This window comes from Phycodurus eques, chromosome 1, assembly GCF_024500275.1.
Source record: "Phycodurus eques isolate BA_2022a chromosome 1, UOR_Pequ_1.1, whole genome shotgun sequence".
NCBI lineage: Eukaryota > Metazoa > Chordata > Actinopteri > Syngnathiformes > Syngnathidae > Phycodurus > Phycodurus eques.
The window spans coordinates 7,902,890-7,929,675 of NC_084525.1; the positions used below are offsets into that span (position 1 = coordinate 7,902,890).

The 26,786-nt window shown below is 42.1% G+C and overlaps 1 protein-coding gene across 1 annotated transcript; it reads left to right on the forward strand.

Annotated features, from left to right (window-relative positions):
- The first annotated feature begins 2,736 nt into the window (after positions 1-2,736).
- Positions 2,737-25,219, forward strand: LOC133401643 (protein Wnt-2b-A-like). The gene is made up of 5 exons (XM_061674904.1): positions 2,737-2,955; positions 14,548-14,768; positions 16,812-17,089; positions 18,875-19,139; positions 24,591-25,219. The coding sequence occupies exons 1-5, from the start codon at positions 2,786-2,788 to the stop codon at positions 24,818-24,820; spliced, it is 1,164 nt and encodes a 387-aa protein (XP_061530888.1). The 5' UTR covers positions 2,737-2,785; the 3' UTR covers positions 24,821-25,219.
- The last annotated feature ends 1,567 nt before the right edge of the window (positions 25,220-26,786 follow it).

Here is a 26,786-nt window from a genome sequence, read left to right on the forward strand (position 1 = left end):
TTATTCTAAAGCTGTCTGAGCGATCTATCTTGTACACATGTGGTTCATATTTAAAAGATCGCACTGTTCCAATGGACGATGTGGCTTCGTTCTCTGGCCAAATTCTTGGACTTTTTGCAATGCGGTAGGTGCTACGAAGCTGGAGGAATCATGTTTTAAAAAAAAACAAAAAAGTGCTCCGGTAATAAACTACAGTGCTAGTTTTCTCTACGAGCAACAACACTTTTTAATTATTTAAAATTAGCCACTAGCAGATTTAACATGGTTTAAGATTCATTTTGTAAACATTGCAGAATGAGTTCTCCAAAATGACATCATCAAATGTCATCATCATGGCTCTGAGTTTGAACACAGACTTAACCTTCACCAAAGCGCAACTATTCTACCTACGCTGGCTTAGCATTACAGTCAAATGCACATCTTCTTCCAAACCTTCATACATACCTTCTTCATGTGTTTGAATTTCATCGTAAAGAATAATGTATTACTTATTAGAAATGAAGGGGCATGTGAAAAAGGTACATTTATAGGTATATTACCAAAACCAATAAAAGAATCAACCCAGATGTTTTTGGTTTTTTTTTCTTGGATTTGTACAGTTTTTCTTGGAATCAATCCATCATATAAAAACAAAATGTGGACCAGATGAAAGACCAAAGTCTCAGGAATATATTTTGTATTGTACTTCACATTTTGTTTCAGTGCATACTTATAAGCAATCTAATAGAGAGTGTGAATATCTGAATGGTTGCTACACTATCGGGTAAGTTGTCTCAGTATATGGGATGAGATGTCACACAGGAATTTGTAACTAACAAAACAAGGACCCTTTTTTTTTTTTTTTTTTTACCTGAAAGTGAACGTTGAAATCAGGCACAGAAAATGTTTCTCATTAAGCTAGAAAAAGTAATTGAGCATAACCATAGAACAAATGTTAACATAATAAAATTAAAATTATGCAATACGCACTTAATTAAAGTCCTAATGAACTGCTAGCACATAGGTCATGGCTCTCAGTCTCAAATGCATGTTTTACCTTTCTTAAAATGAAAATTCAAGATTCAACTGAATTACAAAAAAGAAAGCTTTGCTTCATTATGAAAACACATGTGACAACTAATCCCAAAATGACTGAGACGTTTTGCCCCAAGCTACAATGTTTGCCAATGCCAGCTCTAGTTTAAAGTTAGCTTAAAACGGAACAATTACTACAATATGTCAAGATGCCTCAATCTCTCCTCTAACAAGTCCACGTGTATCACTATTAATATTTTTTTATTTGGAAAAAGCCTATTTGAAAATACATGCAATTAACTTTTAATTATTATTATTATTATTTTTTTACTTTGGGTTGTGCAAAAAGGTTGATTGGTGCTCATCTCAGCTCACAATGTGCGATTCTCTTTTCAGACAGGACACGACCCCCTCACCATGTAAAGGAAGAAAACTAGCATTCTACTTTTTAGTTGCGACCTCTGGTGGAGAAGATATTTGTAATTGACTTACCCATGTGACAACAAGCCCCGGTTTCCCCGAGATGACAAGTGCACTATAAATCTGGATAAGTAGTGTCTACTTAGTCTACTACTCATTTAACCCAGTTTATTAAATGCACCCGTATGAGGACCATATTAGAATTGTTAGAAAAATTCTCATTATTTTTGTATCATTATTCTGGCAACTCCATTCTTTGATTGTTATTGTCCAACCAATCAATGTTTAAAACTTTAGCTTTTGTCAAAGAAGCACTGAGAGAAGTATTTAAAAAACTGGTTGTTGACCATTAAGTTGTGTCTTTTTTCAATTTTGGAACTGTATTCAGAAAACTTTGGCAACAGCAGACTTATGATGGTTATGTTGGGTACACCCTGAACTGGTCACCAGCCAATTGCAGGGCACATACAGACAAAACAACCATTCACATTGGAGTCTTCAACTAACCTCGCGTTCATAGTTTTGAAATGTGGGAGGAAACCGGAGTACCCGAAGAAAACCCGCGCAGGCACGGGGAGAACATGCAACCTCCACACAGGAATGCCAGAGCCGGATTTGAACCCACGACCTTATTATAGAGGATATTATTATAATAATTATTATTATTATTTCAACACTTATCGTCTTTAGTATTGTCATATGTGTCTTATTACCTATTAAAGCCAATTGGAAAGGAAAATGAGATTTATTGCCTTGTACTGGGTTGTTTTACTGTGCCACAAGTGGGCCAAAGCCACGCACGCGCGCGCGCGCACGCACGCACACACTTCAATATCTCCCTCCTCGTCAAACCCCCTAACCTCCAATGGGCGTCAGCAGGGTGCCCTCCCCCTATCTCCCCCCCCCCCTCCCCCCTCCCCCTCCCCCTCAGCTCCGTCAGTGTGTCCGTCACTCTGATAAAGGACTGGGCCGGTTTGAGCATCAATTCCAGCACACAGGCGACAGACAGAACCAGTCCGAGCTCGCCTTTCCACCCTCTCTTTTTGTCTCCGGCTGCAATTCGGACCGGATTCATTTCCCTTTGTATCGTCCCTAAACAGGGATCGGAGTTTGTGCGCAGAGGTGAAGCGGCCACACTTGTTGCTGGTGCGCTCAGGTGAGGCAGAAGGCGCACGGAGAGTCCTGTGCGCACATGGCACCCATGACGCGCTCCTTCCACTCCTCTTAGTGCGCAGCATGGAGCCGCACGCTGGATAACGACACCTGACTTTTCTCCGTCATCGTCAAACGCTATCTGCAACGTCATCTTGATTCCAAACGCTTTTGTGAGAGGGAAAGCACGGAGGCGACCATGTTGGCTTTAAACAGGATTCTGTGCACACGCGCAGCCCGGATTCAGAGTTGTGGTTCCCGGGGAGTCTCATCCAAGTCACGACAAAACCCCAGAGCCGTTTCCAGGATTTACGGTGCGTGTGTGTTGCTGCTGCTGGTGGTCACCCCACGAGTGGATTCTTCATGGTGGTGAGTCTCTTTCCATCACTCAGACATACATGATTGGCTGACAAAAAGATGTCGCTAATCTAATGCTCATGATCTCCATTCCACATTTTAAAGAGTACTTCAATGTTATTGGGGTTGTACATTACTCTACTGATAGTCACCTGAGGGGCAAAAATGTCACTATATATATATATATATATATATATATATATATATATATATATAACATGTATTGTTAAATGTATTTTTTTTTTTTAAATAGAAAAATGGGGAGGGGGGGGCTCAATTTGCGATGGAGGATTGCTTTACTAAACTTGAACTTTGTAATGACAGTTTGTTATCCTACATGTATTTTATATTAAGCAGGATTTTCGACGAAAGAGATCCATTGTGTTCGTGAAGCATTGCCACTTTGTCAGTCTGCCATAATAATGGAGCGATAAAATTAATTGATGCAGCACTTGGCTCGGCACATGTTCGACTCAGCTGGAACTGGCATCGGACAAGGCAGAGCAGTCATTAATTTAAACGTACACATATGCACACATATATGTCACTGAAATACCCCCAAACCAGAGTGTATGGGGGGGTCAGGAAATATTGGTGAAAATGTCAAAAGTCATGTCTGTGTGTAGGCAGTTTTGAGCTGATGGTGAACATCCAAAAGATTGTGGATCTTAAAAGCGGTTCTGTGGCATTAAGGCTCGGTATGTGTGCCACCACATTCCATAAATGCAATGCCGTTATTATATTTAGGTTTACGCACTCCTGTATTTAGAAAAATCTATGTATTTATCAAAACATCTGTATAGTCTACATGTATTTGCTGTGTGATGATTACTCACCAGCCACTTCATTTAATAGAATGTAAAGAATCAGAATTTAGAATTTAAAGAATTTGTGCATCATGATTAATCCAATGTGATTTTGCGGCTCCTTCTGGTGTGCACGCCTTGGCCACCTGGGAGCAGTATATTAAAGACCTACGGATATACATGTAGACAGAGTTGATGGTCACAACTCCTCAGTAAGATGCAGTAATACAGTATTAGTTGTTTTTTTTGCAGCCAATCAAAAATGTATGTCTGTGAGTATTGTTATATTATCCGTCCATGTGATGCGCCACCATTTGTTCAAATATCCGTCCCTGGAAAGGTTTTAACACCACGGCACCGATGCCATTTGTTAGCCTGTCTATGGCATTTTACATTGCTTGTTTGTATTAAGCTAAGACAACATTCCTAAGGCAAAATTTTAAATACACAATATAATTCTCTTTATTTTATGTTTAATTTGACAGTAAACTTTAGCTCGGAGTGCCAATATTCAGCTTAAAGCCTCTCTTTTGAAGAATTGTTCACTATCTGCCTAACTGTTCATTGTTAGGTGAGTTGAGTTAACTTTGCTGCCGCCAAATAGCGCTCGTATCTCAAGTCTGCGCTCGCAAGTCAAAGCAAAACATCGCCCAAACAATAACTCATCTATCAATGCATCACTGCATTCAAAATGCCTCTCCCATGTACTGTATATATGTAGTGTCAACAAAGCTCTATTTCAAATTCAAACCACACTTTTTCCCCTTGGAGGTAATTCCCCCTGGAGTGTACTCCACTTTCCTAGCCTTCTCTGCCACACCTTCACGCACTCCTGGAAGTATTGTTCCGATATCCTCCAGAGTTCCGTCATCACAACCATCTTCATAACATCCGCATTTTTGGAACAGGTCCCCTTGATGGCCTCTTGAACTTGGGAAAGAGGAAATATCATAAGGAGCCAGGTCGGGTGAGGTCCTGCACAACCAGAAAGTGTCGGATACTCAGGGCATTGTGAACAGGTGTGTTGCCCTGTCACAATTCTTACCTCTTCTCATGTACAGAACCAAAAAAAACGGCACAGGATCTCTTTGTTGATGCACTGCTTGATCGTAGGGCCCAAATTGAAAGCAAAACCTCATTGTTTGTAACCTCTATCTTTTGTCACACTAGTCCTGCAACCTTTCTGACACACTTCATACAGTCATGTATGTCTTCACACTGATTGCTAATTAATTGGATTGCATTACTTTGGTCTAACCAGCAGATGTGCTGTTGATTCAGTCCTCGCTATTTCTCGGTCTAAATAAACAGAAAATAGCATCACTGGTGGGAAGTTGCACTGCATCCATGCAAAGCGATGCTAGTTTTTTGTTTTTGTTTAGTTTTTTTTTAATCTACAGCCAGTATAAATTCTGGTCATTACGACACTCGCAGGGAAGCAGGACTTTATAACATTTGTAGAGATCATAAGAGAAAGACAGATGGCACTTCTGACACGTTAGCTGATCTTTACTGTTCAATGTATGGCACAGGTGTCAAACTCAAGGCTTGGGGGCCATATCCAGCTCGTCACACCATTTTATTTGGCCTGTGAAAGCAAATCATGTGCATCAACTTCCATGATTCCTGCTAATATCTGAACCAAAAGTTTCCATCTGTCCATCCATCCATCCCTTTCCTATACGGGTTATCCTGTTCAGGGTCGTAGGGAGCTGGAGGCAATTCCAGCTGAAAGGCAGAAGACACTGTGGGAACTGAACCCACGCTGCACAGACTGAAGTCAAGCGAGTGAACCACTCCACCGTCAGTGATGCTAGTGTTAGCATAAAACACAAAACCCTATGGTCTGAACCAAATGCTCAGTTTGCTGAACCCGCTTATTGAATTGGTCACCCTTTGGGTAGAAACGTCAGCGCTTTACACCTAGATAGACACAACTTGCAAACCCACTTTGCAATTTGCACTTTCACCCACTAAAACACAGTTTGCACTCTGATGCACTTGTGTTGCATACGGGTAAGCACAGGTAGCAAAAGTGAAACACGAAGCAAAGGTTTCACACACACAGCAACTATAAAATTATCACAATTGTGGCTAATGATGTGAAGAAACCTGCCAACCGGAGCTGCTGAGACAGTTCTACACAGCGGTCATCGAATCAGTCCTGTGTTCTTCCATCACAGTCTGGTTTGGTGCTGCTACAAAAAAGGATAAACTCCAACTGCAACGGACAATCAAAACTGCTGAAAGGATTGTCGGTACCCCCCTACCCACCATTGAGGACTTGCACGCTGCCAGAACTAAGACAAGGGCGTGCAAAATCCTCTCGGACCGTCTGCACCCCGGTCACCAGCTCTTCCAGCTCCTTCCCTCAGGTAGGCGCTACCGATCAACGCAAACTAGAACTAGTAGACATTCCAACAGCTTCTTCCCTCTTGCGATCAACTTCTTAAACACCTAACCTGTAATTCCATTACAACAAGCTGGAATTTTTTTTATTTGAGTTCGTTGTCACATTTCTGTGGGGCCAATTATGTATTACTCGTGCACTCACTGTAGTTGTCTCGCCATGCTGCACTATTTGCATTAACTGGCCACTCATGCCAGAGTAGCATCTGCTCCATTTGCACACTGATTGAGGAGTATCTGTAACATTTGCACAACCAACATTGTCCCAGATGATCGCACTACTCGTCACTTTAAACCGCATACACTCCTTGAAGTCTCAGCCCCCTTTGCACAATGATCATTGCACCGGACTATTGCAATATTAGTCATTCGAACTGCTCTAAGTGCTAGAGGACTCTGCATCTTTTTGCACAATTGTTTTTTGTCAATGTCTTTATGTCCCCAAAGTGTTCTGTAAATTGAAATTGTTGTACTAGAGCGGCTCCAACTACCGTAGACAAATTCCTTGTGTGTTTTGGACATACTTGGCAAATAAAGATGATTCTGATTCTGATTCAGTGAGGACTGTTTGTTGAAGTTTCACTCTGATAGAGACAATTAGAGAGAAAGAGGCAGAGTAAGAGTGACAGGTGGTCGAGGAGGAAGATGAGAGAGGAGGTATAAGACAACGAACAATTACTGTACCTATTTCCGATCAGATGTTGAGTGTAATGACTGTTCATTCGCGTCAGTTTTACTTTTCTGAATGACTCAAGGTCTGATTTGACAACAATGTTTGGTTTTGAGCACTGATTACAGTTTACAGTTTAGAGAAAACAATGGATGGTTTCAAGAGCTAGAACTAGAGTGGGATTACTCCATTGTTGTCATTTGCAGGAGTGATTTAAAGTTTTATGGTTGCAATAAAATCTGGGGAATATATATCCTGATGATTTATGAATGGCAACAATTACTTAATTGATTGATTGCTTGAATGAGTAATTGATTCCGTTGAACATATAATCAAATAAACAGAAAAGAGAGCTAAAAAGTAAAAAAGGAATGATGGAAAGACAAAAAAATAAAGAAAGAATAGAATGAAAAAAGACCCTTTTCCGACTAAGCACCATGGTCTCAGATTTAGAAGTGCTGATTCTCATCCCAGTCGCTTCAAACTCTGCTGCGAACCGCTCCAGTGAGAGTTGGAGATCACTGCCTGATGGAGCCAACAGAACCACATCATCTACAAAAAGCAGAGATGCAATACTGAGGCCACCAAACCGGACCCCTTCTACACCTCGGCTGCGCCGAGAAATTCTGTCAGTCAGACAGAGTCCAACCCTCATTGGAAACGAGTCCGACTGACTGCCGGCAATGCGTACCAAACTCTTGACACCGGTCGTACAGGGACCGAACAGCCCGTATCAGGGGATTCGGTACCCCATACTCCCGAAGCATCCCCCACAGGACTCCACGAGGGACACGGTTCCTCCCAATCACGCCCTTCCAGGTCTCACTGTCATTGCCCATGTGAGCATTGAAGTCCCCCAGCAGAACGATGGAGTCCCAAGCGGGAGCGCTCTCCAACACCCCCTCTAAGGACTCCCAAAAGGATGGGTACTCTGAACTGCTGTTTGGTGCATAGGCAAAAATAACAGTCAGGACCCGTCCCCCCACCTGAAGTCGGAGGGAGGCTACCCTCTCGTCCACCGGGGTGAACCCCAACGTACAGGCACCGAGCCGGGGGGCAATAACTATACCCACACCTGCTCGGTGCCTCTCACCGTAGGGTAGAGCGTGGTACCAGAGCCCAAGCCGAGTGTGGAGGTCAACCCGACTATATCTAGTCTGAACTTCTCAACCTCACACACCAGCTCGGGCTCCTTTCCTGCCAGAGAGGTGACATTCCACGTCCCTAGACCCAGTTTATGTAGCTGGTGATCGGATCGCCAAGGTCCCCGCCTTCGGGCACCGCCCAGCTCACACTGCACTCGATCCATATGGCCCCTCCCACAGGTGGTGAGCCCATGGGAAGGGGCCACGTTACCCTTTTGGGCTGTGCCCGGCTGGACCTGTTTGCCATGGGTGACCCTACCAGGGGCGAGAAGCCCCAGACAACTTAGCTCCTAGGATCATTGGGACACACAAACCCCTCCACCATGATAAGGTGACGGCTCAAGGAGAGGTCCGACGAGTCCACATTTCAAATTGTTTTTGGAAATTGTGGATGTCGTGTCCTCCGGGACAAAGACGAAAAGAACCAGCCGGACTGTTAAAAAGCCAGCATCTGTGATGGTATGGGGCTGTGTGAGGGCCAATTGCATGGGTAACTTACACATCTGTGAAGGCACCATTAATGCTGAAAGGTACATACAGGTTTTGGAGAAACATATGCTGCCATCCAAGCAACATCTTTTTCATGGACGCCCCTGCTTATTTCAGCAAGACAATGCCAAACCATATTCTGCACGTTTTACAACAGCGTGGCTCTGTATTAAAATAGTACGGGTACTAGACTGGCCTGCCTGCAGTCCAGACCTGTCTCCCATTGAAAATGTGTGGTGCATTATGAAGCGTAAAATACGACCCCGGACTATTGAACAGCTGAAGCTGTACATCAAGCAAGAATGGGAAAAAATTCCACCTACAAAGCTTCAACAATTAGTGTCCTCACTTCCCAAATGTTTATTGAATGTTGTTAAAAGAAAAGGTGAAGTGGTAAACATGTCCCTGTCCCAGCTTTTTTGGAACGTGTAGCAGCCATAAAATTCTAAGTGAATGATTATTTGCTAAAAACAATCAAGTTTATCAGTTTGAACATTAAATATCTTGTCTTTGTAGTGTATTCAATTAAATATAGGTTGGACATGATTTGAAAATCATTGTATTCTGTTTTTATTTATGTTTAACACAACTTCATTGGAATTGGGGTTGTAGATTAGTATTCATCTGAAAGATATGCCTATTCTGTATTCATTTCTACATTTAATTTAAAAATGACAAAAATAGAGTAAGCCCACTCTTAACCCTCTGATGCATGACTAATGAGATTCCTATAAGTAGCTCCACTCTAGTGACCGCATGCATCAGAGGGTTAAGGCCTCTTTATACTCCCGCGCTCACGCGGCCAACAACACCCGCATTGCATCACAAATTGTTGCTGCGTGTAGAATGCCGCGGAGATCATCTTTCGTGATTGGTCCGTTTTAGTCACATGCTGTGATGACGTACTCAGCGTGCCCCTTGGTTCTACATACCATCTACACCGCCGCCTTCTTGATCGATTTTGCAGCATAATTAAACGTATCATCTGGTCATCTAGGTCCATTTGTTCTAGCACTGTTCCACGGTCGCCTTTGTTGTTGCTTTGTCCCTTGTTACGGGAAGGAAAGGAAAAACGGCTAACGGAAATGGCCAAAAAAATGCAGCGGAAACTCCACCCTGTGGCGTCCTAGCCAATACCAGCCGTAGCGACACCCTCGACTTGGAGATGAACTGCAGTACATTTTCAAAACTGTGCGCGTGGGTTGCACTACAGTATAAAGGCAAACCGCACGCGGGACAGCCGCGTGACGTCAGTGCGGTCGCGAGTATAAAGAAGCCTTTAATCTCAATGTCTTATTTGATGGGCACACACACTCACACACACACACAAATCTGTACATTAACTAATTTGTCAGTAATTTCATGGAAAAACTGAACGCTCAAGTTTACATTTGAGTGTTTTAATCTACACAAACCAGGATGGCTTGAGAACATAACATGGCAATCAGTGGAAGACCTCAGAACCCGACCCCCCACCCTCCCGATCGTATTCCTCTCTCTCGCTCATCTTCCTCCCCTCATCCACTATGTAGCCCACAAGCATGCTGTTTTAGGTGTGTGGTGTGGACGATGATTTACAACCCAATAACCTGAAGTCTTCTTGACTCTCAAGCGAGAAAGAGGAGAAATTAAGGATGAGTTGCCGCTTGGCTTGTCCTTGCCTTTGATGAGCACTCTCTTCGTCTTCCTCTCTAATCCCTCTCTTGGGGGGTAGAGTGTCGCTGGTCTCCATCCTCTCTTTCGCAGGACCTCGTAAAACCACGACACAGCCACACACCTCATGACGCCTCCTCAATGACCCACCGAGGCGCTGGCCGCACTTATGCACAAGCACGCGCACATGCACACACACCCACACACACACACACACACCACTTTCAGACACTACCGTGGAAAAGCTGGCTGCAGTGTTTCATGTCTGTTTTATTAAGGTTGTGTTGAAGATTGGACAGAGCGTGGGAGAGATATGAGTGAAACGAAAATTAGAGTTAAGGTGGTCTCAAATGGACAGGGTTATTTGAGGCCCCTTGCTCTGATTTGTGACACTGTGTGGTTTCAATTGTCTCATTGGGAAGCATTTAAGACACACATTCAGGTGGAGAGAGGAGCCTGTTTATTTGCACAGAAGAGTAAATGGTTTCCTTCTCCCTCCTATACACAAACGTTAAACTGTTAAACTTGAACTCAAGGGAGAACGCTATCACCTTTCTCCACTGGATGGTATCAACTCGGCTTGGCGTGGCTTTATTCGCTGTTCACCTAGCATTTGGATGCTATCTTGCTCTCTCGATACCATTTTTTTACTATACAATGGTGCCTTGAGATACGAGTGACTCAATTTACCAATTTTTCAAGACACAAGCTGTCATTTGGGTTATTTTCAGCTTTGACCTGCGAGCGAAGCCATGAGATACGAGCGCTAAATGGTGGCAGTGAATACAACTCATTTCACAAAAAGCAGCAGTTCGGCAGATCATGGACAATTCTTCAAAAAAGAGGCTTCAAGCTGTTTATTGTCACTCCAGGTTGAAGCTTACTATCAAATTAAACATCAATCTAAGAGAACTATACTTTCTGTATTTAAAACAACCACAGCTTCCTCTGGTTATCCTTTCAGTCCGCTAGCTTAATGCTAACACTAATTAGCATCTATGTTGCGGTGAGCTAAGCCTTTAAGCAATGGATTGAAAACAAACGGTCCAGCAAGAACATGTACATATATGCTTTATCCTCTTTGAGGCACAACTACAAACTTTAATTCCAATGAGTTGGAACATTGTGTAAAACGTAAAAATAAAAACAGAATACAAAAATGTGCTAATCCTTTTCAACCTACAGTATATTCAGTTGAAAACACTGAATCTCCGAACTGATGAACATTATTGTTTGTATTTCTATCTAGTGAGGACAAGCGGACTAAAGATGAATGAATTAATGTTTATTATTATTTATTTTGTATTTATATTCTCTCATTTTGAATTTGATGCCTGCCTGTTCCAAAAAGCTGGGACAGGGTCAACAAAAGACTGGGAAAAATGAGGAATGCTAAAATAAATTAAAAAAAAAACAAAAACCACACACAGTTTTTGAACATTCCACAGCTGTGCAGGGTAATTGGAAACAGGTAAGTGTCATGATTGGGTATAAAAGAAGTATACCCCAAAGGTTCAGTAGTACACAAGCAAGGATGGGGTGAGGTTCACCACTTTGTGAACAACTGCGTGAGCAAATATTACGTACAATTGCAAGGAATTAAGGGATGTCATCATCTTGTCCATAATATCATCAAAAGATTCAGAGAATCTGGAAAAATCTCTGCACGTACTCTAAGCGGCAAGGCTGAAAAGCAACATCGAATGCCCGTGACCTTTGATCTCTCAGGCGGCACTGTATTAAAACATTTCATCATTGTGTATAATATATTGCCACGTGGGCTCAAGAACACTTCTGAAAACCATTGTCAGTTAACACAGTTCGTCGCTACATCTAATTTCAACAGGGATAAAAACAAAATCGTACGCATAGGTACCAATTCCATTTCACAGTTGATAATTCTTCTGTCTCCCACTCCCGTCAGGTTAAGACTGGGTGTCATCCTTGACAGCACACTCTCCTTCCAAGCACAAATATAAAACATCACCCGGTCTGCATACATTCATGTATGAAACATCACTCACCTCCATACATCACTCACCGCCTACCCTGCCTAGTCCTTATCCCTTTCCGCCTGGATTATTGCAACTCTCTCCTTTTCGGTCTCCCCCAAGTCACTACAAAAACTACAGCTTCTCCCAAACTCTGCTGTACGCCCGTATTATCACAACCCCCTCCACTCACCACATCAGTCCAGCCCTGCAACAACTCCACTGGCTCACTGTCCAAAACGGCATTCAATGTAAAATACTGATCTGCACCTTCAAGGCCATCAATAACCTCGCCCCACCATATTTGCTGAACTCCTTCACATTGCTATGCCCCCTCGTTCTTTCAGATCGTCATACTCCATTCACCTCACAGTCCCTTCGGCCCATCTGTCCAGCGTCGGGGACAGAGCCTTCAGCTGCTCTGCCAGCTCCCTGTCTGGAACTCAGCTAACCTCGAAACACAGACTCATTAACCCTCTTCAAATTAACTCAAGAAGCACCAATTTCGGACTGCCTATTCACTTTAACATTTCACACGGTAATTGTCACTGACCTTACGAGTCACTGATGGTGTAGTGGTACACTCGCCTGACTTTGGTGTGGGCAGCATGGGTTCAGTTCCCACTCAGTGTCGTTGTGATTGTGATTGTGAGTGTGAATGGTTGTCTGTGTCCATATATGCCCTGTAACTGACTGGTGACCAGTTTAGGGTGTAGTCCACCTTTTGCCCGAAGTCAGCTGGGATAGCCTACAGCGCCCCGCGACCATAACCAGAATAAGCAGTGTTGAAAATGGATGGATGGATACACAGTGCTTTGCCAAGTCAATTGATATTTTATGTTTTCTTATTTAAATTTTATAGGTTGATTTACTTAAACTATGTTTGTCTGGTGACCTTGAGTGGCTTGAAAGATGAATATATGTAAAATTAGTTATTAATATTATTGTCATTATTGTCTACAAATGCAAGTTAAAATTGCATCATGCATATCGAAAACCATATATCAAAAACACAGGGAAATGCCGCCGGCTTCTCTGGGCCCATGCTCATCTGAGACGCAAAGTGGAAAAATGTGCTGTGGTCTGACAAGTCCAGATTTCTAATTGTTTTTGAAAATCGTGGAACTTGTGTCCTCCGGGCCAAAGAGGAAAAGGACCATTCGGATTGTGATCACCACAAAGTTCAAAATCTCGCTTCTATGATGGTATGATGGTGTGTTAGTGCCGATGGCTTGGGTGACTTGCACATCTGTGAAGGAAACATGAATGCTATATACAGGGGATGCCATCCAAGCAACGTTTTTTTCGAGGGTGTCCCTTCTTATTTTAGCAAGACAATGCCAAGCCACATTCTGTACATGTTACAATTGTGTGGCTTCGTAGTAAAAAGGCATGAGTACAAGACCGCAGTCCAGACCGGTCTTCCATTGAAAATGTGTGGCCCATTATGAAGCGCAAAATATGACAACAGAGACCCCGGACTGTTGAACAACTGAAGTTGTACATCAAGCAATAACGGGAAAGAATTCTACCTACAAAGCTTTAACAATGAGTGCCCTCAGTTCCCAAACGCTAATTGTGTGTTGTTAAAAGGAAAGGTGACAGGCCAAGACAGGCACACCAGAAAGAGCAGCACAATGTCCATTCAATTGACGCAATGTGACAAATACTATTTACTTGACATTACTGTATTTTTATAAAATGGATTATTATTATTATTATTAGAGTTCAGCTGTGACTCAGTTGGTAGAGTGGTTTGTCCAGTGACCAAAGGGTTGGTGGTTCCAATCCCAGCTCCAACTGTCCCCAGTTGAAGTGTCCTTAGTTGGGCAAGACACTTAACCCAAGTTTGCTCCCAGTGGGCCTGGCAATGCCTTGCATGGCAACAGCTGCCCACTGGGGTATGAATGGGTGAATGTGAACATCTGTAAAGTGTTATAGTATATAAGTGCACTCCATTTACCATTATGTCAAGGCACCACTGCAGTTGCAATTTTATATTTCTTTCCCCCAGTTGGACTTGAACCATAACCCTCAGGTTCTGAAGCCAAAGTCCTGATAGATGAGTTAGCATAAACTGCTGTTGGTCATTCACTGGTTGAGCAGATTTGTGGACATGGCAAGGAATGCCAGAAATAAACACATATTTCGATATATAATAAACACATATTTAACAATTAGTTAAATCTAGAAGACCCTTCTTGTCCTCAATTGTTGTAGTTAGAGTGCCTTGTTTTAATTGATGCGTTCAATATAATGAGGTTTTCAGCTGTCCAGCATCCAGGAAGCACCTCGGCTGTGAATATATATGTTGTATGTGGTACCTCTTGGCCAATGATGGGGAATCAAACTTAGGTATCACAGTATGTCTTGATAGCTATTTAACGGAAGACTCGGATCAATTGATGTTTTTTTGTATTTATTGGTTTTTCCATACACAGGTACATAGGTGCATTGGGTGCCCGCGTAATCTGTGACAACATCCCAGCATTAGTCAACAAACAGCGGCAACTGTGCCAGCGCCACCCAGACATCATGCAGGCCATCGGTGAGGGAACAAAGGAATGGATCAGAGAGTGCCAGCACCAGTTCAGACACCATCGCTGGAACTGCACCACACTTGAACGCGATCACACTGTGTTCGGGCGTGTCTTGCTGAGAAGTAAGTACATTTGTCGACCAAACCGTACCTCACATATGATTTAACATATGCACTTTCAATGGCACAATGAGGCAGCATCCTCTTCAAACAGTAGATAGAAAAGCTGTTAAACCTGAGTCATAGGGCTCTATTTTCATAGAAGGCACATCTCGCGTATGCTGATTTTCATGCAAGCGCAAGGCATGCTTGCCAGTTTAGCAGACCGGTTTGCGACAAGCTGGCCGTAGGCTACCGGTGCAACGAGGGCGTGCCCTTTTAACATGTGCCCGACAGAAGGTCGGCCTAAACTTACACCTCCTCAGACCACAGGCTAGACTAAAGGCCTGCGCCTTCAGTGAAATACACCACTGTGCGCGTCTGCGAAAATACGACAACCCGGTCTAACCCACCCCCTCACAGAGATACGCCACGCGCCACACCGGATTTCCATTAGTCAAGAAAATCGAGCCCCATGTCTAACTTTTGGCGCATCCTAGACTGTTGGTCTAAGGCGATTTTGGTGAATTTGATAGGGGCACAGGCAGACAGATTCTGAGTTTGTATTTTATGTCGACGTATTCCATTCATGAATCAACCCCTCTGAATCACTGTATAAAAAAGTCATTGATAGCGCTGTTACTATTATTTGCATAATTATTATATTCTTTAAATCATCCCACTGGCTGAGACCTTGCTCTTGACCCCATTCAAGGGCAAGGGATGAGCATTTGTGCGATGCTGAGTTCCATTGCAGCCCTCCGAAAAGACTTTCCCTGACTTTGTGCGAACGCCTGCTGTAAGAGCTCTGTGTTTTCATCAGTGGCGGTAGTAGCAGGCCTTCCTCTGCATGGTTGGTCAAGAATAGATCCTGTTTTGAGAAACTTGCCGTAGATAGCGTGTACTGTAATATGCCTCGGAGCAGTGTGACAGCCATAAAACTTTTCAAACTGGTGCTCAACTGCAGGCGTGGACAGTTAGCAGAATTACACAAAAACTAACTGATACATTTTCACAAAACTGCGGAGGAAATGATGGATAGATAATTAATTTCCTCTGTAGTCAATCATGCGAATTTTGTTTAATGCTCTGTGACGGCGAGTACTTTGGTGTGGATCAAATTAACATTTTTCGGTCTTGGCAGAGGTCTGCACTACTGAAAGCCATTCAGAGCATGCTTGTTGGGGATAGAAATGCACTGGGAAAAATCAGCATTAGATATGGAGATACAGGCTGTGTGTGTGGCGCAGAGGGATAAACATTATTGAAGATGTAAATATTTAGAGGGATTCATTGTCAGACAAACAGCACTAGTTTGAATGATGAACCGCAATGCCCTCCTTCATCCTCCCACACAAACACCTTCACGTCACCCACTCCCCTCATCCACCCCAACCCCCACCCCACCCCCACTGATGAAACAAGACATTCCAGTCAATGCAGTGTCAACAGGTTGGATAAAAGATTATTCTTGGCTCTTATTCTTTCCTTTCATTTATTATCAACAATGTAAAATATACTGCAGAACCATATTTTGCAGGATTGCATTCGTTTTGTGTAATCTCAATCTCAGTCTATCAAATAACACATCGTTAGGTTAGTAGAACTGAAACTGCTAATATCAAGATTAAGTAGCCTTCATAGTCAATCATCCTGGGGAGCCTTAACACACTCATTGCATGTCATGGCAAACTCACATTCCTTTTGTTTATTCATTCCATTGAATTAGATTTACATGGACATCAAGTATAGGCATTCTTTTTCTTCTTTCAAAACATTGCACAAATCACAGCACTTCAGAACTGAAAAGGCATTACAATGGATGTTTGTATGAAGATGTCTATGAGCTATTAGGATTATTTCCATAAGGATCTTTCCACAAATGTATCCTTTATTCCGCATTATGTTCACCATCAAGTCTTGACAGTTCATACCAGCAATGGTCACGTTGTGATGTGGATCTGAAGCCTTTACGTCTTGGAGAAACCGATGGACTGACTAATTCTGGATGTGAAATGGATGGTGTCACCAGTCTCATGGGTCTTCTGCACTCTCTCTCTGTTCCAGGCAGCCGTGAAGCCGCATTTGTTTACGCCATCTCCTCCGCTGGGGTGGTGTATGCGCTTACTCGTGCCTGCAGCCAAGGAGATCTTAAGATGTGCAACTGTGATCCGCACAAACGTGGTCGACACAAGGATGAGAGAGGAGAATTTGACTGGGGGGGATGTAGTGACAATATAAACTATGGGATCAGATTTGCCAAAGCCTTCATAGATGCCAAAGAGAGGACTGTCCGTGATGCACGGGCGCTCATGAACCTGCACAACAATCGCTGTGGCAGAACTGTGAGTGTGCGACGACTGTATTAGTCATTGCATGATCCGTATGGCACATTTTTAACCCCGGATATTTTAAAATATTTTTCCACTTGTCTTCTTTACTCCTGCCAAGCACAGAAACTGGAATAATGCCAAAATTTTGACAGTCTTACCTTTTATTAATAGTCAATTATTATTGTTACTCTAAATGTTAATAGTAATGCTTTTTAAAATAGTATATTTTCTCAGCAGCGTTCCCCGTATTAGCAGCCGTTTAAAAGCAATTTGACTGATCGTTCAAGACCCACAAAAGATTGTATTCTGTGACAATGTAAGTACTGCCCTTACCAAAGGAAAGAGTAAACGCTCTTCTTTCACCAAGATAAAAAAGTTGTTTCTAGCTTTAGTAAGCAGTAGCGCATGTGTTGTTTTCACAAAAAACTTTGAGCTTTTTCTGAAAAGAAACATCCATCCATCTATTTTCCATACCCCTTATCCTTACGAGTCACTGATGGTGTAGTGGTACACTCGCCTGACTTTGGTGCAGGCAGCGTGGGTTCAGTTCCCACTCAGTGACGGTGTGAATGTGAGTGCGAATGGTTGTCCGTGTTTATATGTGCCCTGTGACAGACTGGTGACCAGTTCAGGGTGTAGTCCGCCTTTCGCCCGAAGTCAGCTGGGATAGACTCCAGCGTCCCACGACCCTAACCAGGATAAGCGGTGTTGAAAAAGGAAAAATGGAAATGGCCTTTCCTTGCTAGGGGTAAACCCTGAACTGGTCATCAGCCAATTGCAGGGCACATATAAACAAAGAACCAGCCGCACAGGCAATTTAGACTTCTAAAACCCACACAGGCACGGGAAGAATATGCAAACGCCACACAGGTGAGACCGAATTTGAACCTGGGTCCGCAGACCTGTGAGGTAGATTAGCTAACCAGTCAGCCACCATTCCACCAAAAAGATACGTGAAGCAGCAAAGTGACTTTGAGACGTTTTTTCTTTTTTTTTTTGCTTTTGCAAAACCTCAAACTATAAAACAACAAAAACAAGACTGAGAAGGGGCTTTTGCTGGCAAAATAATTAATTTCCAGACATACAACTAAGAAATGCACCCTGAGAGACACTGACACACATGGCTTAAGTTGAACATCAGTGGTATTTTTACATGCAATTTGTCATTCACTCCATGAACTGCTTTATTTGTTCTACTACAGTATTTACCGCGACAAATACACTATCGATACCATACATATAGAGTACATACTCTGTTTGAGTGTGAGGTACCTAAACTTGTCTGATTACGAATGTGTTGGGATTTCTCTCCCTCATAATCGATGTGACAAGACGATATTCACCGCCTAATCTTTATCTACAACTCAAAAGCGGTGCAGAGCTCAACTCCAAAGCAATGCAACGCCGCCATCTGTAAGGATCTCTTGGTCATTACGGTGGTTTACAAATCTGAATTTCACAGACAAGCTGGGTGACACGCTCTTCCACGCCTACCCGTTGAAGATCATACTTGGCGAATATATATGTCTGTGGCATTAAATGGTTGGATTCCAATATAAATGTTTCAACTTATTTGTATATACTGACAATTTTACTTCTCGTAAGTCAAGGTGCTATTGTATTATGATTGATTTATTTTGTCTTTTCTTTAAATTCTATGTTATTCTCGCACGTTGAGTTGAGAGTTTTAGAGCTGCATAGAGAAGTATTTTCATCATTCGTTTAGTCACACCAATCTAATTACATTGGGGGGGGAAAAAACATTACTTCACTGCACACCTCTCTTTATGCATTTAGGCAGTGAAGCGTTTCATGAAGCTGGAGTGCAAATGTCATGGTGTGAGCGGCTCGTGCACGCTGCGGACGTGCTGGATGGCCATGTCGGACTTCAGAAAGACCGGCGACTACCTGAGGAGGAAATACAACGGGGCCATCGAGGTGACGATGAACCAAGACGGGACCGGTTTCACCGTGGCTAATAAAGCCTTTCGGAAGGCCACAAAAAATGACCTTGTCTACTTTGAAAACTCGCCCAATTACTGTCTGCCAGACAAATCAACAGGTAATCTGCTTTTCGCTGTTGATAGATGGGCCCTGTCCATGTTATGTGTGTATATTAATGTCTTTGTTTGTGTGTGGATGTCAATCATGGCAGTCAGATAAGAGTTGGCCTCCTGTGTGATGTCTGTGTCAGTGGAAGCTAATATCCTAGTAGCCTGGGGGACATGGTCATTCTGTGACCAACTGACCTCTGTCAGTCTTGGCCAACACAAATACACACCTACACACACCCGTTGGTTAGAGCATGTCGCCCCACCTTCACCAAATGCACCTAACGGGTTATGATGACCTCCGTTTGTTTGGTTCATGAATGAAATGCTTGAACAATCTTTAGGGATCAACACCTCTGTCTGTTATTTCCCCTTTATCTCTGTCAACTGGTCCATCCTCCCCCTCTTTTCTCATCTTCCCAGTGGAATTCACAGCCTAGGGACACAAGCAGCTAATTTAAAAAAAAAAAACTTCTTTTTGTTGGCCACAGTCTCTCTCGCTCTCTGTCTGTCTGAACTAAGCGTAGCTGGAGGGCAGAGTGGGCCTCAGAGTGTGAGAGCCTGTCTGTCTGTCACGCTCCACTGTCCATTTAACCGTCACACACACAAACACACACACAATGCGGCTTCAAAGGGAGCAGTGGCTTGGGAAAGGCAGTGTAACTATAGGCTACTCTACCAACACCGCATAGCTGTGTATGTGTCTCTGTTGTTCTTTGGGGAGCTTGTTGTGATAGGTAGCAGTTCAAACACGCAGCTTCAAATCAAACAGCGGCACTAATCTCCGTGTGGATGACATTCACACACCTCATACACAGATCACGCCAACACATTAGGTAAGAGATTGCTCTATAATGAGGAACATTATGTACCAAAGTGTTACTAATTTGTCAGGGCAGCACAGTTTGTGCGTTCCAAGTTTTTGGAGACTGCACAGTACTTATAACTCCATGCATCTATTTTCTATACCACTTGTTCTCATTAGGGCTGAAGGTGAGCTGGAGCCTATCATAGCTGACTTTGGGCGAAAGGCAGGGTACATCCTGGACTGTCTGACTGACGGGCCAGTCAATTGCAGGGCACATATAGACTGTATATTATATATATATATATATATATATATATATATATATATATATATATATATATATGACACAACACAGAGAAGAATGCTGTTTTTAAAATCTGAATGATTAAAAAAAAAATAATCACCAAGTATGTAAAATGAGTATTCAAAATCATGAAGCCGTTCTCACCGCCCTCAAACGTTATGGGCATGCCGGCTGAATGCGCTGAAATGACGGCTCTAAAATAAAAGAGATGCCAACCCCTATCATCACCTCTCAAGAACATTCTTGATATTTTGTCAGGAACATTTTGATTTTGTCAGAACCTTTGCATCTCAGCCAAAACAAACACTCGCCATCACAAAAACTCTGAACAATATTTTCTTTATATTTTTATTGTATTTTGTGGAGGAACGGTGGGTGACTGGTTAGGATGCCTGCCTCACAGTTCTGAGGACCTGGGTTAGAATCCGGCCTCGCCTGTGTGGAGTTTGCATGTTCTCCCCATGCCTGCGTAGGTTTTCCCTGGGTAAAATATGCATCGTAGGTTCACTGAAAACTCTAAATTGCCAGTAGGTGTGAATGTGAGTGCGAATGGTTATTTGTTTATATCTGCCCTGCGATTGGCTCGTGACCAGTTCAGGGTGTACCCTGCCTCTCACCCAGAGTCAGCTGGGATAGGCTCCAGCATACCCGTGTCCCTAGTGAGGATAAGCGGTACAGAAAATGGATGTATTTTTTTTCCATGAATCATTTTTAGTGACAGCTGACAGTTGACAGTTTATTTTTATTTTATTTCAGTTTTGTTTTATTGAATGCGAGGTCTTGGCACTCAACGGCTAAATACACAATGTAGTGACAGTTGTATTTACAGAATTACATTCCAAGAAATAGCAAGTTTGATGGTTCTTTAGCAAAACTAAATTGATGAAAAAGTAAAATAAAGATTTTATGTAATTTTGAGAAATGTTTTTGTACAGATCTCAAAAGTCAAAAACAAATCTCAGTATTCTCGAAACGCATATAACATATGTATTCATGCACGTGGTGGTTGTGATTATGTGGTTTTAAGGTATGTGTGTGTGTGTGTGTGTGTGTGTGTGCGTGTGTGTGTGTGTGTGTGTGTGTGTGTGGACATGCATATGTGTTTAAATACATTATTCCATGTAGGTGTTCATCAAGGTGAATACATGCACTTACAGAATGTGTATCTTCTGATGTAAATGTGTACTATGTATTTACAGTGTTAATTTTTATTGGAGCATATGTAAAAAAATATATATAGAGTATGTTGCATTGTACAAATACAAGCAAAGCAAATATTAAATTATACCAGACATAGATTCAATATTAAAACAGACATTGTGTGTGTGAGTTGACAGAATGGTTGCACATGAGAACTGGGTTCATACACATATCAAATATAATGTTGTAGCCTCTTAGCATAAAGCTGTGGTGTTCACGCCTTGTGTAAGAGAAAAGACAGAAGTTTGCATTTGCATGTGTTTATATTTTGAAATGAAAGGAAGAAATATCGGCGATTTCACAAAGGCGGGCAGGCTCCTTCCAGGATTAAACCTATATAGCGGAATAGAGGAACAGTGGCCAGCGCTGACATAACGAAGTCTTTGGCTGCATCCAGGGTTAGTCTTTTAATTTAGCCGTTGAAGTTAGGAGCAAGCTCTGTGTCTAATGTTAATAACCTTGCTTACAACAATAACAGCACCAACAAAACTGATAAGTTATTGAACGACTTGTTAGATTGAAAGCTAGGTCAATTTTTGTCATTGGCAGGTGTTACAATATGATTTAGATACAGTCCTGACCTCAACCTTTTCAAAATCTTAACAGTTGAAAAGAGGGGCCCAACTTCACATTTTCCTCACTTTTCTGTTTCTCTGGTATAAATAGTTAATTACACAAATGAGGACCTATATAAAGTAGGGCCTTGTGATACAAGCTTTGTAAGGTGGCAGTGAACTTAAAACAAAAGAAAAAGATACAGTAGAACATCCGTAAAACATACCCCAATATAACAGATATCGGATAAAACGGACTGAACAATGTGTCCAAAAAATATTTTCCATTTGTCACTTAAAATGCCATTGACAAAAACTGTCAGTTTCAGAATTGGCCGTTGTTTTTTACTGGCACTGTGGCGCAATGCCGGCAGAGAATGGGACTTACGTATTTCCGGGTCACAGATACAGTATACAATATGACTAGAACCATTTCCAAAGATGTGCCTCCCGTGCCAATGTGGCAACGATGTTGAATGTGGGGCATTGACGAGGCAGCCATGTAATGATGTAATGATGCACGTCTATTGTCTATTGTGAGTAGAGCAAGAGAGAGTGGCATGCGCTGAGGAGTACAAAATACTATCTGTCTATTGGGAGTCTGCAACATGCTATTTTTGGTACAGAAACATTTTTTTTTTTTTTTTTTTTTGCTTCAATGTTACGGACAATCAGCTATATAGGATGTTCTACCGAGGTTCCATCCACCCACCCATCCATTTTCTGAGCCGCTTCTCCTCACTAGGGTCGGGGGCGCGCTGGAGCCTATCCCAGCTATCATCGGGCAGGAGGCGGGGTACACCCTGAACTGGTTGCCAGCCAATCGCAGGGCACATACAAACAAACAACCATTCGCACTCACATTCACACCTAGGGGCAATTTAGAGTTGTCAATTAACCTACCATCCATGTTTTTGGGATGTGGGAGGAAACCGGAGTGCCCGGAGAAAACCCACGCAGGCACGGGGAGAACATGCAAACTCCACACAGGGAGGGCCAGGGATTGAACCCCGGTCCTCAGAACTGTGAGGCAGACGCTCAAACCAGTAGTCCACCATGCCTATCGAGGTTCCACTGTATATTTTTTAAAACAAGCGTTCAGCTTAGCCTCGAGTCCACTAGTTTAATGTTAATGCCAACAGATGATGGGAAAGGCATATGTAATCCTTTCAGGAACTGCTATTTGAACACAAATAGTGCAGCAACACATTTTTGCACGTTCAGTATAACAGTACTCATACTGTATTATTTATGCTTTATCCTTTATTATGTGATTTATAATGCTTTAAAGACACATTCTTCTCACTCGATGTCATTTACTCACATATTTTCCTTTGTTTTTATGGAAGGAGAAGTAACTTTTTTTTACCCCAGCTGAAAATGTATTTTGCAACACTGTGAGCAGTTTGATCAGTGGACAGTGAAGCTAAAGATTTAAAAAAAAATCTTTACAGAGGACTGAAGGAGAACAAGGAGATGGCTATTCTTTGAATAAATGGACAGATGAGTCATTGGAACATTGAATGCAATACTGTAAGAAAAAAATTAAAGTTTTTTTTTAAATGACTTATTTAAATATAATTAATTGATGGTTCATTTCCCATCTTTGGATGTGATGCACTGCAATGACTGACACAACGAGAGCGCTCGTTACTATGAAGAAGAGAGTCTGGATGTTCAGAGAGTCACACAAAAGCCACAAATCCGAAACAGATTTGACGTTGTTCTTGTGCTTGTTTGTATAACTTGTTCGTGAACTCTATTGCCTTATTCAACGACATATGTTCATATGAAATATATGGTGTTAGTATGACACTAGAATTGTGTGCATTTTATCATTTGGATTAAAGAAGAGAGCAGACTTAGCAGAGCCAAACTATAAGCGGGGGGAGTGATCAGTATATTGACGTGGCTTTTAGATTAGGTTAGGTAGATACCTCTATATATTGATGAAATTTGGTATCCAGCAGCACCCATTACAATACTTGCAAGCATACAATACAATACAATATAGACTTGTCTATAGACATTCAATAAAACAGTACTCATATACGTATATATGTATTCTTTATCCTCTGCGAAGAGCTGAGCCAGATGAGAGGAGCTAAGACATTTATACTGTACAGGCGTCAATGTACAGTATGTACGTCTGTCTGTCTGTCGTATACCGCCCCCACGTGGCCAAGATGTGCATTAGCATATGAGCCATTCAATTGATAGTGTGAAAAGAAATATTTATTTTAAATTCTATGTATTCATGTCATTACTGTGTTTTTATAAAGTAGAATGTTATAGGGTGCTATTTTTCACAATAAAAAGACATCACAAAATGTTTTGTTTTGTTTTTTAGGGAGGGAGGCTGGAACAGTTTAATGTAATTTCCATTCATTTCAGTTGAGAAAGATGATTTGAGATACGAGTGATTTGAGTTCAATTTGCATCTGAAGCCACCACTGCAGTATATATGCATGTCAATTACACAAATGATGACCCAGATATTTTTTGGGTGTGAAATAACTGCCAAGAAGCTTTACAAAATAAGAGCGAATAATACCTAAAGCAGTAGTTTTTAATGAAACTCTTGTATACTCTCCAGGTACCATTGGCACCGCTGGGCGGGTGTGTAACAAGACATTGCACAGCCCAGATGCATGTGAGGTCATGTGTTGTGGGCGGGGCTATGACACCACCAGAGTCCCACAAATCACCAAGTGCGAATGCAAATTCAAATGGTGCTGTGTCGTGGAGTGCAAGGACTGTAAGGAAGACGTGGATATACACACATGCAAGGCCCCCAAGCGAGCTGAATGGTTGGAGAAGACCTGAGACCACGAACCCCCCTGCCCCGCCCTCCACCATCCTGTGATGGACCCCACCCCTTACCCCTTTGCAGGCCAGCCTGCAGAAAACGGCATTGTGGCAAAATGTGTCTATAAAGTGCTCTGCATCGCCGCCATTCCCCCGTCCCCATCTCAGTTCATCATTGCATGGCTTATGTACCTGTTTGTGTCAAAGCGGTAGAATTCAATGCCCAACAGTATTAATAAATACCCATTAGCCTCTGTATGTGAATTGTTGGGATCAGAGGATGAACAGTGATAAAGTGCAAACTAGAAGCTGAGATGGATATGGCTCAAAGTTTCAGTCTATTGGAATTTCTTTCTGGTGTGTGGTTCCGGGTTTAAAATTGGTTGCTGCTTTCATAATGCTTTAAAGACATTGTTCTCACTCAACGTCATTTACGTGCATATTTTCCTTTAATGGAAGGAGAAGTTGTTGTTTTTTTTGGTTGTTTTTTTACCCAAACTGCAAATGTATTTTGTTAGACTGTGTGCACTTTGACCAGTGGACATTGAAGCTGAAGATGTTAAAAAGAAATCTTTCCAGAGGACTGAAGGAGAACAAGGAGATGGCTATTATTTGAATAAATGGACAGATGAGTCATTGGAACATTGAATGCAATACTGTAAGGGAAAAATGAAAACTTTTTAAACATTACTTATTTAAATCTTATTAATTGATGGTTCATTTCCCATCTTTGGATGTGATGCACTGCAATGACTGACACAAAGAGAGACATGTTACTATGAAGACGAGAGCCTGGATGGTCAGTCATACATAAGCCACATACAGATATGATAATGTCATTCTTGAGCTTGCTTGTATAACTTACTTGTAAACTATATTGCCTTATTCAACTACAGCTGTTCATATGAAATATATGGTATGTTAGTATGACACTAGAGTCGTGTTCCTTTTATCATTTGGAGTTAAGAAAAGACAGCAGACTTAGCAGAGTACAACTAAAAGCGGGCGGAGTTGTCAGTATATTGGATTGACTTTATCCATTATGAGGTTTGATTAGGTTACATAGATACCTCTATATATTGATGAAATTTGGTATCCAGCAGCAGCCATTACAATTACAATACTTTCCAAGCATACCACAGCAGGTAAGCAAACAGTTACCGGCCATAGGCAGAGGTAGTCATAACCAAATAAACCTAGACAAAGTCAAGACCAAGACCAGGTCAAGGCTTTAATGATAATGTTTGTAGAAATTGACTAAAATGTGAGGAAAGTTATGTGAATAAATACGTCTTTTCAGGCGCTAAATATGAACTCAACACTTCCTCATTTGAAATGAAGCTTGAAAGCCTCCTGCAAAGATGTCTTATTTTCCTATTGGCCCAAAGTTGGGTAGAGCGGGACATCGCAGTTATTATGCCTTCCTCCATTTACCCCCCGTGCCTTTTACAGTACAAGTCCGCCAAAATAGCACTCACAAACCACTCCGCCAGCCCTGCTCCCATTGAAGGCGCTTTTTGACGTCACCACATCAACGCTCAAGAATAGAAAATTTTTCTATCCGGTGACACGACGCTGAGCATCAGACGTCCTCTGCTTTGACCCAACGCTTGGTATCTGATCAAAACCCGTTGACGCCCCCACAGCACAGACACAAGGAATGGGAAAGTCGAGGGCATCAGACGCCTTTCCAAATGCAGTGTGAAAGAGACTTAAGGAACAGATATTTGAGTTAATGAATCCTGATACACAAAGTTAAATTCTTTACAAACTATTTAAATATGTTATTACTACATGTGTTTATACAAAAAACAAACTAATTCTAGAGTGCTACTTTCCTTACTTAAAATACATTACAAAAAAAAATTTCCATTTCCATTTCCATTACAATGGGGAAAGATGATTTGTGATACCTGTTACCTTGCATGGTTTGGGCGCAGAAGAAAAGCACACAATCAGGAGTCATGAAGGATTAATTTCCATG

Coding starts and splice junctions, on each gene's coding strand:
- LOC133401643 (XM_061674904.1), top strand. CDS start 2,786: ATGTTGGCTTTAAACAGGATTCTGTGCACACGCGCAGCCCGGATTCAG. Junction 2,956..14,547: donor CGAGTGGATTCTTCATGGTG/GTGAGTCTCTTT, acceptor TTCCATACACAG/GTACATAGGTGCATTGGGTG. Junction 14,769..16,811: donor CGGGCGTGTCTTGCTGAGAA/GTAAGTACATTT, acceptor TCTCTGTTCCAG/GCAGCCGTGAAGCCGCATTT.